Source organism: Pundamilia nyererei, unplaced genomic scaffold (assembly GCF_000239375.1).
Source record: "Pundamilia nyererei isolate P.nyererei 1_Seehausen unplaced genomic scaffold, PunNye1.0 scaffold00127, whole genome shotgun sequence".
Classification (NCBI taxonomy): Eukaryota; Metazoa; Chordata; class Actinopteri; order Cichliformes; family Cichlidae; genus Pundamilia; species Pundamilia nyererei.
Genome location: NW_005187528.1, coordinates 1,791,731 through 1,806,249, shown reverse-complemented (window position 1 = coordinate 1,806,249; position 14,519 = coordinate 1,791,731). Strand labels below are relative to the sequence as shown.

Below are 14,519 nucleotides of genomic sequence, written 5' to 3'. Positions count from 1 at the left end.
AATATAATAACTGTCCAAATTGGCATACAGTCGCTACAAGTAACTAAGTTCGTGAAGGAAAACCAGCTTTGAAGACTTTAAAATGTCATCTTTTGTTGTTGTTTTGAATTATTTTGTTGCAACTTTTAGAAGTCTGATTCTCTGGTCATTTTAAAGTAGACCTTCAGGAATCTTTTTGGAAACACAAATATATCACTAGAAAACAGTAATATTCTTCTAACTTAACAAGTTAAATCAATAAGTTAGATTAATGCAATCACAATATAACAAATTAAAAAGCGACATTAATTTCACTGAGGATTTTGGAGAAAATGGATAAAGTATCTGTATGATTTTAGCAGGCATTTACAGCTACAGAGCACATGTTAGATATAAGGCTAACAAATAGCTTATATCGTTATCATTTTACAACAGATTTGATTAACTTCCTTCCGAGACACCACAATTAGAGAAGTATGCAAAGTGTAAAAGACTTAGCTGAATTCTTCAGTCTAGATCAAACTTATCTGAATAAGGACACTACAAACAGGTTAGCTCTAAAATTGCTACAGTATGCAGGGAATTATACAAAAGTGCTTTCAAAAGGCTAAAATCTCACAAAGGTTTGGCTCAAATGGCATCTCAACTGGAAGGTATCAGAGATCGGAAAATGGAAACTCAGCTGCATTTGTTTCTTTCCTTCCTTTTCCCCAGTGATTCAAACCTGGCTACACCAGTGACAGTGTTCCTATCTTTATGGTAAGACTGGTGACCTCAGCCTTACAAAAAAATAAACACAGCTCTTACTTTCTAAGGTCGCAGCCTTTTGTTTCATGCACATGAAAAAATTTGGCAGAACCCAAAAGGTTTTGACCTTCATCCAAATAAAAATGACCAGGACTGTGATTTTTGACACATTTGTTTTATAAGTGTGATTTAATTTACTCTGACTTTAAAAATAAGTTTTTGATTATAAAATGACAAAAAATGTAATATTAACGTTTATGGAATTCAGTAAAGTCAGTGAAGTCTTTCCTTTAATTATATGCAGACTACTTGTACTCATGTGCCTACTTATGGCAGTTATATTTTGTATTGTCAATACATATGTTTATCCAATAGTAGATCCTTATAATCATTTCTTACTTCTCGGACAACTAAAGTATTCACAATAATTAAAAAGAAACACAAACTTTATCTAAACACAAGGGCCAATAATAAGTTTAGGAGAAGCCCATATTCTGGTATTTTATTTTTATGTGTGATGATTAGGCAGTCTTAAAGTCTTTACTGGTAATACAAGTGAAAACAACTGAAGAATCAACTTTTTACCTGAGTAAACTACTTTATTTATGTTTGGGGCTGTACTGTACGTATGTATTAATGTATTTGGTTTTTGGTTAAAAACCTGCCTGAATAATAAACCTGCCTGTTTACCATAATATATATAAAATAAAATAAATACCTTTAAGCTCCTTAAGAGCAAACAATACCAAATAATGCACCAAATAAACCAAATAATACAAATTTATCCAGCAAAGATATGGTTCTAACTTTGTTATGAAAATGTTTGTCTTATCTTTCTAAAAGATTGTTGTGTGGGTGCAGTTTCAGCAGACGTGTACCACTGTTTCATTATGAGTTTTATGAAGCACACGCACCACTCCACAAACTACACCCCTGTGACTCCACTGTTTCCTAGTCATACTTCAGTGAGTGAAACATCCTGGGTTAGGATTAGGGTTGCTTCAGCTAACAAAGTAACTATGCACCCAAATTGAAGTTTTTAGAAAAAACAAAACAAAACAAACTATTTTGCTGTCAAATTCTAGCAGGCTATTTATCTTTTGATAGGTGCAATTAGACTACAGAACATACAACAGGATGTGCAAATAATTGTGTATGCTAATTTAAAAAAAACAATGGTGGCTTGACTACAGTTTTGCATCATAATTGTCACTGAAATGAAACGTAATGCGGTGTTAAGGTTGTATACACAGTATGCGTTGATTTTACAGAGCTAATGTCCCCTGTTAGTTCACACAATGCGGTGCTAAATAAAATTTACCAGCAGGTGGGGATATAACACCTTGAAACTTTCTCAAAGCGGTTTGGTTTCACAGCATTGATCTGAACAGTATATATATATACATATGTGTGTGTATATATACACACACATATGTATATATATAAAGGGTCTATTTCAGTTTTTGAAGTTAGAATTTCTGCCAGTCTGTGTAAGACTGTCCAATCAGAAAGCTTTGAAGCCAGTGGTACACTGTGGGTTTTCTATGAAATTCTAAATAGAGGAAGTGGAGGATGCTTTGTTACCGCCCATTTCCCGATAGTTAATTATAAAGCCAGTGAAGCTGCATCAGCATGGTCTCAATGGCACGTTATGAAGACAGCAGCCTATCTCTGTTTCTCAAACATATTAGAAAGAGCAGAATAACACTGTAATAGAACATTTAGACTCTTATTTAGCTCAGCATGAAAGGTAAGTTCTAAAATTATCTAAACTTAATGTTCGTTTTTAAAACATCAACTCAGTGTCATTATTATTATTATCTTCTGTAGCATTTAGCATCTTCATCTGGGTGTTCATCACCCTGCTGCTGTTGCTGCTGCTGGAGAGTTCATCATGTGCTGGTGACTCAAGTGTTGGTAAGCAGTTTCTTTAATTACAACATGGGACATGATGATTGATTATCCTGATGACCTTTTGATTTTCAGTAAACAATCATTTCTCCCATATCGTTTCTTGTTGTGTTAGTCTGTTCATTTTCTACATGAAGGTTAATCAAGCATATTAGCAACCACCAAACCAACTCTAATATTTGCTGATTAAACATTTAGCACATAAAGAGTCAAAGCTGGGGCCTGAGGGACCCAAAATTAGCTTTTCCATTCATTCCTCTGCAGGGCTCTGGAAAGTTCACATTGGAAAGTGCACTGATACTCCTGGTATTCCTGCCAGAAAGTAACACCTCACAAAACTTCAGCTGTTCACAAACATCTCAAGCTGCCCGTATTGTGTTCTCTCTGCCAGTGGTTTGCTTATTAAACAATATTTATGAAAGTATCTCAGCATTTCTGAGTAACATCCATTCTTCTATCATGACTTTTAATTGATGTGCTGCAGAGCACAGTTGCATGGTAACAGTCATTACCCACACATGATGGTTAGCAAATTATCTGTTTCCTTTTTCATTCATCATTCATTCAACAGCAGAAGACGATGGGTGCAGAGAGAGCTTCAGATCAGGAGGAACTATTGAGAGCTTGACAATGCTTTAAGTTCCACTGTTTAGTATGTTTCATATATGGTTGAGAAGGGTTTTGTATGCACATGTGAAATTTGGCAGGGTACTCTGCACAAAGAAAGAAAGAAAAAATGGTTTAGAAAGCCAAGATAAGGGAAGGTATTTGGGAAGGAAGTCAACAAAGGCATACAGATTTAAACTTCTTGCAACATAGTTACTATAGTCAGCAACAGTAAACAGGGAATCTCCAAATGTTCTTATCTTGAATGTGCTTCCATGCATAAGAAAAAACGAATTATTTAATAACCCATCATGAATTAGGTCAACTTTGGATCAGAGGGATGAAAAGAAGGCTTTTTCCTAAACTCACAAATGTTGACCCCTGTTGGTTTCAGACAAGGTCATTTTCTTTACACAGGACAAATTACTGACTATTCGGACATGAATTTATTGATCGTGGGGAGACCTTGCTTTTTTCCTCCAGTACACTGGGGAAAAGGGTGACATTTAGAGCGATGGCACTAACAAAACGCATTTCGCTATCATTGTGTGCACATTTAATGTTGTTGCCACTGTGTAGATTTTTACAACTCATAGCATTAGAATTTACATGGTACAACCTCCTTGTGACCTAAGGGGAAGTTCTTTGTGCTGCCAAACTCATGCGGGAGTAATGCGTTATACTTCCTGTGCAGTATTTTTGTAAATTGTTAAAGTATTTTAATAACTTTATTGTTAAAAATAGTGTAGAGCCACCTCACACTTTTTTGACAAAGTCACACTGATAAGCCTAAGTCTATCTGTTGTTCATTCAAGGGTAGACATGCTTAACTATCCACTCATTTCCAACTAATGAGGAAAAAAATGCTTCAGTGTCACATTATCTCATTGAACTTCTGCAAGCAGGAAGGGGGGGGGAGGAAGCGATATTACAGCAAGTGTTAAAGTCACAGTGAGGTTGCTGGGTTTATTCGTAGACATTATATGCTTAGAAACCATTAAGTCAAACTTTAGTTTCACAGTTCATACACGGGATGTTTTCTATGTTAAAAGCTAAATGCAAACTCTGTCCTTTATTAATTGTCCTAGGACACCCCAATTCACTGATGTTTTGTTTTTGGTTCTTTTGCTGTATGCCTCTGGTTACATTTTTGGGGAAGTGAGTTCAGCAAATGTTTAGCTTAAGGACTGTGAAAAGCTTAGTGAGACATGCATACATTAACAAGCACAAATGCAGCTGTATTTGAATTCATCCTGCACTTTCACACTGTCTGTGCCTAATTAAAATGGGCTTTTAAAATCATATTCAGTGGGTTTTCTGAAGCTATTTGAATGTAGGTGCAGATAAAGCTCAAGTCTAGTTCCGTTTCTCAGAATTAATTAACTGTAATTTAAAGACTTTTGTTTAGTGTAATAAAAAAACATCCAATATTGTAACTCCATGTCTTCTACAGACATACCTACAGTACATGTACAAAACTGCTCACTACTAAGATCTGAGACGCACCAACCCTGATATTAATTGCTGGTTTATTTGTAAGTTTCAGTGGTATTTTTACTCTACAGTGAAGTAATTACAGTAATTAGTAGCATCTTACTGTTACTTACCCTCTTAATGCACTTAATTTTCCCCATCTGTATAGAGTCATGCAAAAACTTCACAACACTGTATATGCATTTAATTGTTTGAATGTCAACCGTTGCTTCATATAGATATCCTCATGTTAATAAGCCAAGTATCCCTCACACTCTCACCCCACGAATCATTTAGCTTAGCTTTTTTATTTTTTATTTCAAGTTATTCATTGATTTTTTTTTCTTGTTTGCAGTGAATCCCTGTTGCTACTACCCTTGTCAACATGCAGGAGTGTGTGTGCGATTTGGTACAGACAGTTTCAAATGTGACTGCACTCGCACTGGCTTTTATGGAGACAACTGCACTATTCGTGAGTACAACATTTTTTTTACAAACTGAGCAAGTTGATCTGGAGTACACAGCTAACCCTTTATCTTAGTTTTGTTTAGATAATCCTATCTGTGCACAGCTATGATAGATAAGTCAAAAGGAAACACTCATGAGTAACTAGATAAAAGAGCTGATGTTTTGCATTTAGAAACCATCTTCTCAATATTTGTTTTTGGTTGAGATGAGTAGGTTTAGGTTTTGTGTGAAGGGAGGAAGTCAGAGTCACTGAAAGAAACAAAATGCAAAACCTGTTTGCTAAGCGATTCTTACTGATATTTATCAACGTTTTTAGTTGGCATGCATGTGTCACATTCGGAAACATCAATTTTCAAAATGTCAACCCCAATGCTTAGATTTTATGAAAGTTGTTTTAGAGATAGATTTTTGGCTAAACCTGCTACATGTGATGAATAAAGAAAACAAATGTTACAAAAGTTATACATATACATTTATTTGTTTCCCATTAATACAGGCATTAGTGATATATTTATAAATGGCTTACAATTGGCATTTAAAGGATGAAAAACAGTTTTGTTTTTGTTTTTTTTAATTTTTACTTTTATTTTTTTATGCGTAGCGGAGTTTTGGACCAGAATTCGACTCATGCTGAAACCCAGTCCTTCCGTGACTCACTTCATCCTTACTCACTTCCCGTGGTTTTGGAGCCTGATAAACAACTCTTTCCTACGAGACACCTTCATGAGATTAGTGTTGACAGGTAGGTGAAATAAATGTTCTTAAATGAGTTACTCAGTCAGCAGACTATAAGATGTTTAGATAATTCCTTTACCAATGAGAAGGTCCCAGAAAATCTCATGACACATAAAACTCATTCAAAATTCACGTTATAGGGATTTGACAATTTCCTATTTCCAGATAAACAGCTGCAAATAACAAAGCCTGCAAATTTAAAATTTATGTATCTAATAAAGACATTTTACCTATGACTTTGACATTTATTCCTAAAGCCAGGAGTGACCTTATTCCAAGCCCTCCCACCTACAATACCAAATATGGATACATTAACTGGGAGTCCTACTCTAATATCTCCTACTACACTCGGATCCTTCCTCCTATACCTGAAGACTGTCCTTTACCCATGGGTGCTAAAGGTGAGACCTACACAGCTAAAGAGACATAACTGTGTTTCTGTGGAAAGCTTCAAGAGTTTCTTTCTCTGCAGGTAAACCTGTTCTTCCTGATGCCAAAGTCTTAGTTGAGAGGTTTTTCAAGAGACAGAAGTTTAGGCCAGATCCTCAGGGAACCAATTTGATGTTTGCTTTTATGGCTCAACACTTCACGCACCAGTTCTTCAAGACAGACCATAAAGTTCAGGGGGGCTTCACCAAGGGTTTGGGGCATGGTGTGAGTTTCTGACATTCTACATAACAAAGATGTGTGTTGTACATCATTTCATTACACCAAATGTAAGCCTTTTTTCCTCTTTCTTTTTCTTTTACCCACACAGGTAGACGCAAGCAACATCTATGGAGAAGATCTTGTGAGACAACATCAACTTCGGCTTCATAAAGATGGAAAGCTGAAGTATCAGGTGTGTCTGACATAGCTGCATATAAACACTAAAGGGAGAACCTTATAAAAAGTTAGAGAGAAAAAAGAAAGTGCTTGAGCTTTCTTGCATACATAATTAGTATGACTAGCTAAAAGCATACACCTATCTACAAACCTGTAAACACTGTCATATACATTCATAGTTATATACTCACAGTTAAATACTTAATTTCATTTAGAAAAAAGATTTTAAAAAAACTTGAATGAAAACAAAAACCTATTTAGCTTAGTTTTTTAATTAACTTCCAATAATACTTGAACAGGAATACCATTGTTTCCATATTGTGGAACATCTCTGTGTTCATAGTTTCATCAATTTTCATGAAATCTCCAAAACCACTGGTTGAGCCCCAGACCATGAAAGAGCATCCACCATGCTTTACAGAGGGGTGTAGATACTTGTTGTATCTCTCATCTGACCTCCTCCATACATATTGGCGAAGGTTTGAACCAAAAACTTCTAATTAGCAGCAACTGCTCCATACGACCTGTTGCCACAGATATTCCGTCCAGTTCTTTGGCAGTTTGGCATAGATCAGCCTTTCCTCCCTTTAAGAATGGCTTCTTGACAGCCACACACTGAGACTAGTTCTGATGAGGCTTCAGCAAACAGTGGATAGTCCTGTATTAGGTCTTTGTTGGATTTCTTTCCTTTCTTTTTTTCCCCTAGTTTTTAAAGGACATGACTTTTATTTTTTGAGCCTGACACTTCTTCTGTTTTCCACTTGCCCAGTTTCCTCAGATTTTTAAGGATAATGACCTTCAGAAAGCATGAGGAATATAATGCTCACTTGGTGTTCTCACTAGAAAATGAAGCTTTGTCCACACATACACGTGTATTTTTTTAAAGAAAATTTCTTCACCCACATGAAAAAGCAGAAAAATTATAAGTGCCATCAAGACCATGCCACAGCAACAAGATGGCAATATAACCGAAATGTTGGCCTAACCTAAATTAGCTGAAAGCTGTCTAACATGTCAAGCTATATCTTTTTATGTCTTTAGGTCTTTCAGACATTTTTTAGATTTCTGAGTCTCGTCCTTTTTAAGGTGAAAATCTGTCAGCCTTATATGTTAGAAAATTAGACATTGGGTTTTGAGTCTTACACTTTTGAATTTAGGTGGTTAGAGTGAGCTTAACCCCTGGAGGGTCTTGGGTCGATTTGTGGCTATTTTCAAATTTTGATTACCTGCCATTTGCACAGTGTTGAATGGACTATAGCGAAAGTCTGCAAAAAAAAAGTTCGGTCACATTTACTGTTAAAATTTCAGTATGACTTCCGGAAATTAGCTTCAGTGGCTAAGCTAGCGATAAACTTACACTCGCGGATGAGATTTACACTGTCACCGTGAGAACCATGACCACCGACAGTCTTGGAAGTTAATCTGATCTAATGTACCAGACAAGCAAAAAATTTCTTCCAAATGCTGAACTTATTAACTCCAGTCAGTCATATTTATTTTTCAAGTAAAACGTTTAAAAAAGTAATACCTGTAAGTTTCAGCAATATCTTGTAAGGGTTGGTACCTAATACGGGTAACATACTACATTCAAATTTACCTCCTCATCTTTAAGAAAACTCTCCAGAGCTCTGTGTTGTATATGTTCACTGAGTCAGATATAGATTGCTTGCACTTCCTTTAGCATGTTAACTTGTGAGAACATCGTGTTGGATTTTCTAGATGCCTGTGGTAAGTGGTTAAAACAAAACTTCAATCGGTGACTATTTTTTCACTGCCACCTTATCAGCATGTCTTCAGAACAGTTTAAGAAGCCTCTTTATTTTACCCATCTTAATCTAACAGCTTGATGTTGTTGCTTTACAAATATAGTCCATCAGATTTTTGTTTTTGTTTTTTAATTTTATTTTACATGAATTCCACTAGTATATGTTAATTTCTATAATATAGTCGGTAAACATAGTAAAGAAATCACTGGAATTAACTCTTCTTCCACCCACAGCTGGTAAATGGTGAGGTGTACCCTCCTACAGTGTCTGAGGTCCCAGTGCACATGGTGTATCCTGAAAACATCCCAGCAGACAAGCGTCTGGCCATCGGTCAGGAGGTATTTGGCATCCTGCCGGGTCTAACCATGTATGCCACCATATGGCTGCGGGAACATAACAGAGTCTGTGACATCCTAAAGGCAGAACATCCCACCTGGGATGATGAGCAGCTTTTCCAGACAGCCAGACTCATCATTATTGGTGAGTAAAAGTAAATATTTAATCAGAGAATGATTGAAACACACAAAGTAAGTGAAACACAGTAAATTCAAAACACTAGTCTTTTCACTGTTTGTACATCTTTATCAGTTACTTGTCTGTGAGTTGATATCTTTTGTTTTTTTTGTTTCCTTTTTGGCTACAGCGGTAATTGGCTACAGTTTGTGACTATTGTTGAACCGCTGCTGGTAAAACAGACTGATATGAAGTTTTCTGCAGACATTCATAGCTAAATGTCCTAAATGGCTCTGCTTGAATATGATTGAATCAGTTGAATAGTATGCAATTCTGTACAGCCTGGATGAAGCACTTGAATGAAAGGTTATATTTTAGCTTGTCATTTTAGGGACTATGCAAAGTAATTATCACTTGTCTACATTAAGTCAAAATGTTAAGTCAAACCTAATTTATACCTTAAATTATGTATATAAATATTATTGTGTCATCAATTTTATCACCTGAGCAGGATTATGATTTTACTTGAGTGAAAGGGCCACACACCAAAACAGTTACTCAGCACAAAACATATTTCAGGCTCTTGGCCAGTACATTTTTCATATGATACACATATATTAAGATAAAAGGCCACATATGAGCTTGGGTGTTTTCTGATTCAATTCTGAGGCATAAATCAGAAAAATGTCCATATACTCTCAGTATACGACAAAAGGCAGGTCTAAGAGTTATTTTAATGTTTATTAAAGTCATTTGCTGTGTCCTGTTTATGGCAGTGCTTCAGCCTTAGAGCTGTGAGATTTGAAGTTTGAGGTTGTAAATTTAAAGGTTTGTGCTCTGCTTTGAGAAGGTGATGCCACCATCTTTTTCTGGCTTTGTTTGATGTGTCTGCCGATCACTGTTTTGTTGTTCAAACCACAAGAAGACGCCATTTATTCACCAACAAACCACTTATGAATTTGACACTGTTCACTGTTTCAGTGTTTCGTTAATTACTAAACATGAAGATAAATAATATTATTTTTCCACAAATCTAAGCTAATTTTTGTATTTCTCCCTCAGGTGAGATCATCAACATTATAATAGAAGAGTATGTGCAGCACCTGAGTGGCTACATGCTGGACTTGAAGTTTGACCCAGAGCTGCTCTTCAATACACGTTTCCAGTACAGCAATCGAATCGCCCTGGAGTTCTGCCACCTGTACCACTGGCACCCTCTGATGCCCGACAGCATTGTCATAGAGGGAGAAGAAATACCATACTCTCAGTTTTTATACAACACCTCCCTCCTGATGCATTACGGGGTGGAAAGGCTGGTGGATGCATTCTCTCGACAGATTGCAGGACAGGTAACAGAATTATAGAAGTCAGAAAACGGGAAACGGGTCATGTATATTTTTATCATTGCTGCTGTCAATCAGTTAACAGAAAGCAGCACCATCAGCCTTATACACTTTATCGTTTTATAAATAAAGATAAATCACAATAATCATCGGTTCTCACTGTGTTATGAAACTACAGCTACTTATGACAGATGATGCAGTGCAATACATTTTCACAAACACTGAACGTTTCATAACTCTCAATTACTTCCTAAATTGAGATTAGTGACAATGCTATCAAGTTATGTCTTTTAGCAGCATTAGATTAATGCAAAGTGGTATAGTACTTCTGTGTGTTGCAAGGCTGAGAATGTGTTGCAAGCTGTCATGGAACAGCAGAGTTTGTCACTCACTGCTCATGAAAAAACATTTTTGTGGCTTATATTCACACTTTTAGATAGGAGGAGGTCACAACTCTCATCAAGTGGTGCTTAAAGTTGCAGAAATGGTCATCAGAGAATCCAGAGCTACACGTGTGCAGCCTTTCAATGAATATAGGAAGAGGTTTAACCTGAAGCCTTACACGTCCTTTGGTGAATTAACTGGTAAGTTAAAGAAATATGAACACATGCATGCCCCCTTTGTTACTCATTACACATATGTGACACAAAATGCATGCATACAGTGGGGCAAAAAAGTATTTAGTCAGCCACCGATTGTGCAAGTTCCCCCACTTAAAATGATGACAGAGGTCAGTAATTTGCACCAGAGGTACACTTCAACTGTGAGAGACAGAATGTGAAAAAAAAATCCATGAATCCACATGGTAGGATTTGTAAAGAATTTATTCGTAAATTAGGGTGGAAAATAAGTATTTGGTCACCTCAAACAAGGAAAATCTCTGGCTCTCACAGACCTGTAACGTCTTCTGTAAGAAGCTTTTCTGTCCCCCACTCGTTACCTGTATGAATGGCACTTGTTTGAACTCATCATCTGTATAAAGGACACCTGTCCACAGCCTCAAACAGTCAGACTCCAAACTCCGCCATGGCCAAGACCAAAGAGCTTTCGAAGGACACCAGGAAAAGTATTGTAGACCTGCACCAGACTGGGAAGAGTGAATCTACAATAGGCAAGCAGCTTGGTGTGAAAAAATCAACTGTGGGAGCAATCATCAGAAAATGGAAGACATACAAGACCACTGATAATCTCCCTCGATCTGGGGCTCCACGCAAGATCTCATCCCGTGGGGTCAAAATGATCATGAGAACGGTGAGCAAAGATCCCAGAACCACACGGGGGGACCTGGTGAATGACCTGCAGAGAGCTGGGACCAAAGTAACAAAGGTCACCATCAGTAACACACTACAACGGCAGGGAATCAAATCCCGCAGTGCCAGACGTGTTCCGCTGCTGAAGCCAGTGCATGTCCAGGCCCGTCTGAAGTTTGCCAGAGAGCACATGGATGATACAGCAGAGGATTGGGAGAATGTTATGTGGTCAGATGAAACCAAAGTAGAACTTTTTGGTATAAACTCAACTCGTCGTGTTTGGAGGAAGAAGAATACTGAGTTGCATCCCAAGAACACCATACCTACTGTGAAGCATGGGGGTGGAAACATCATGCTATGGGGCTGTTTTTCTGCCAAGGGGACAGGACGACTGATCCGTGTTAAGGACAGAATGAATGGGGCCATGTATCGTGAGATTTTGAGCCAAAACCTCCTTCCATCAGTGAGAACTTTGAAGATGAAACGAGGCTGGGTCTTCCAACATGACAATGATCCAAAACACACCGCCCGGGCAACAAAGGAGTGGCTCCGTAAGAAGCATTTGAAAGTCCTGGAGTGGCCTAGCCAGTCTCCAGACCTCAACCCCATAGAAAATCTGTGGCGGGAGTTGAAAGTCCGTGTTGCTCGGCGACAGCCCCAAAACATCACTGCTCTCGAGAAGATCTGCATGGAGGAATGGGCCAAAATACCAGCTACTGTGTGTGCAAACCTGGTAAAGACCTATAGTAAACGTTTGACCTCTGTTATTGCCAACAAAGGTTATGTTACAAAGTATTGAGTTGTATTTTTCTTATTGACCAAATACTTATTTTCCACCCTAATTTACGAATAAATTCTTTACAAATCCTACCATGTGGATTCATGGATTTTTTTTTCACATTCTGTCTCTCACAGTTGAAGTGTACCTCTGGTGCAAATTACTGACCTCTGTCATCATTTTAAGTGGGGGAATTTGCACAATCGGTGGCTGACTAAATACTTTTTTGCCCCACTGTATGCATGCATTTTCGTCAACCACACAGCAGCATAGCACATATGTGTAAACAGCACTGGACTGTGCTTTTCAAGGCACTGTCTGCATTTTCACACAGCATTACTAGATATATTTATTTTTCCTGTGTTGAACATATGATCAGTAAATTCACACATCCCATATAGAATGATAATTTGATTCTATTGTGATACTTAGTAGTTGGGGTGGCTGTACTTCAGGAGGTAGAGCAGCTCATCTAATAATTAGAAGGTTGGTTGTTTGATCCCTGGCTGCTCCAGTCTCCAGTTTGCATGCCAAAGTGTCCTTGGGAAAGAAACCTGCATTCACTGAAGTGTAAATGTGGGTGTTAGATAGAAAACACTTTAGAAGAAAGTGCTTATAAAAGGATATAGTGCTCAACTAGAGTAGAAAAGTGTTATATAAGCAAATACTCACTTTTGAAACTTCTTTAATAAAACCTTTTGCAGTAGTCCCAGCTGAGTGAGAGGCAGGATACACTTTTTGACAAGAAAAATATAAATTATAAACCAAAGCAGCAGAAATATTCAGCTGATGGTGCTGGATGAAAAAATTATTTAAACTAACTTAAATGTGTGCCTGAAATTTTACAGTACAACCATTTAGTGTATGTTGAGTAATTTGAGTTGCCTCATGTAGATTGCTGGAGAATCAGTGGATCTTGAGGGTTTCGTGCTTGTATGAATGTTTATATACAATTAAATGAACGCACCAGTAGCTAATGAAATCAGTGTTTGACTAGTTTCGAACTGTTGGCATTAAGACTATGGTAAGTGTACATAAAATTGGTTCAGCAACAGAAAATCACTCTTTTTATTTTACATTTATAGTAACACAAGAATTAAATGAAACCTCTGCAGTAATTTCCTGCCATTTTTCTGTTTCCAAACAGACAACACTGAAATAGCCCGAGGTTTAGAAGAGCTCTATGGTGACATAGACGCCCTGGAGTTTTACCCAGGCATAATGCTTGAGAAAATCCGTCCTAAAGCCATTTTTGGAGAGAGCATGGTGGAGATGGGTGCTCCCTTTTCACTGAAAGGCCTGCTTGGAAACCCAATCTGCTCGCCTGAATACTGGAAGCCCAGCACCTTTGGAGGAGAAACCGGCTTTAATATCGTCAAGACAGCCACTCTGAAAAAACTGGTGTGTCTCAACAGCAAATGGTGTCCATATGTGGACTTCCATGTGCCGCGCAATGAGGACGAGGCAAAACCGAGGAAACCGTCCACTGAACTTTGAATTCCGACCTGAATTATTATCCTACTCAGGCAGAGTTTTTTGGCTTTTACTGAGAAAGGATGATTTTAATACTCAGTAGGTGTAACCCTGCCAGCAGTGAATGATGTGCCAAAAATTTAGGGAGGTCTACCTCATAGAAATAAAGATGACAAACCATCGAATCGGATCTGGTGACCCATATATTACTTGATACTCAGCACCACAGTTCCTCTAAACCTTGATTTCTTTTTTTTTTACATGCTTTAATTTGCAGGCTTTTGAATAAGATTATATTTTTTACATTTTAAAAAGAAGGAAAACGTGTGTATTTTTAAAGTGCAAAAAATAAATGTGAGAGACACCAAAGATTGATGTGTTATTTTTGATCAAAATGAGCTTTTAATCTCTGAGAAACACTGTTTCTTGTGCTCAAGAACGTAGATAGGATCAATTATGTTCACTATAATGTACTGAGACTCTCTAACCTCACCAGAGACGGCATGGAGGGGTTGGCGGAGCAGGTGGGTCCGACCTCGTTAATGGGAGTGCAGAATAGAATGGCCCTTGATATGTTGTTAGCGGAAAAAGGGGGCGTTTGTGCTATGTTCGCCGATCAGTGTTGCACCTTTATTCCAAATAATACTGCTCCAGATGGGTCGGTAACCAAGGCTCTGGAGGGCCTAAAGAGCCTTTCTGAAACTATGCATGA

At 37.6% G+C, this 14,519-nt stretch overlaps 1 protein-coding gene across 1 annotated transcript; it reads left to right on the top strand.

Moving 5' to 3' along the window:
• Positions 1 to 2,353: 2,353 nt before the first annotated feature.
• Positions 2,354 to 14,128, top strand: ptgs1 (prostaglandin-endoperoxide synthase 1). Its single transcript, XM_005743108.2, has 11 exons — positions 2,354 to 2,476; positions 2,557 to 2,643; positions 5,072 to 5,188; positions 5,786 to 5,926; positions 6,177 to 6,320; positions 6,392 to 6,573; positions 6,677 to 6,760; positions 8,744 to 8,990; positions 10,026 to 10,312; positions 10,743 to 10,890; positions 13,482 to 14,128. The coding sequence occupies exons 1-11, from the start codon at positions 2,470 to 2,472 to the stop codon at positions 13,829 to 13,831; spliced, it is 1,794 nt and encodes a 597-aa protein (XP_005743165.1). The 5' UTR covers positions 2,354 to 2,469; the 3' UTR covers positions 13,832 to 14,128.
• Positions 14,129 to 14,519: the final 391 nt, after the last annotated feature.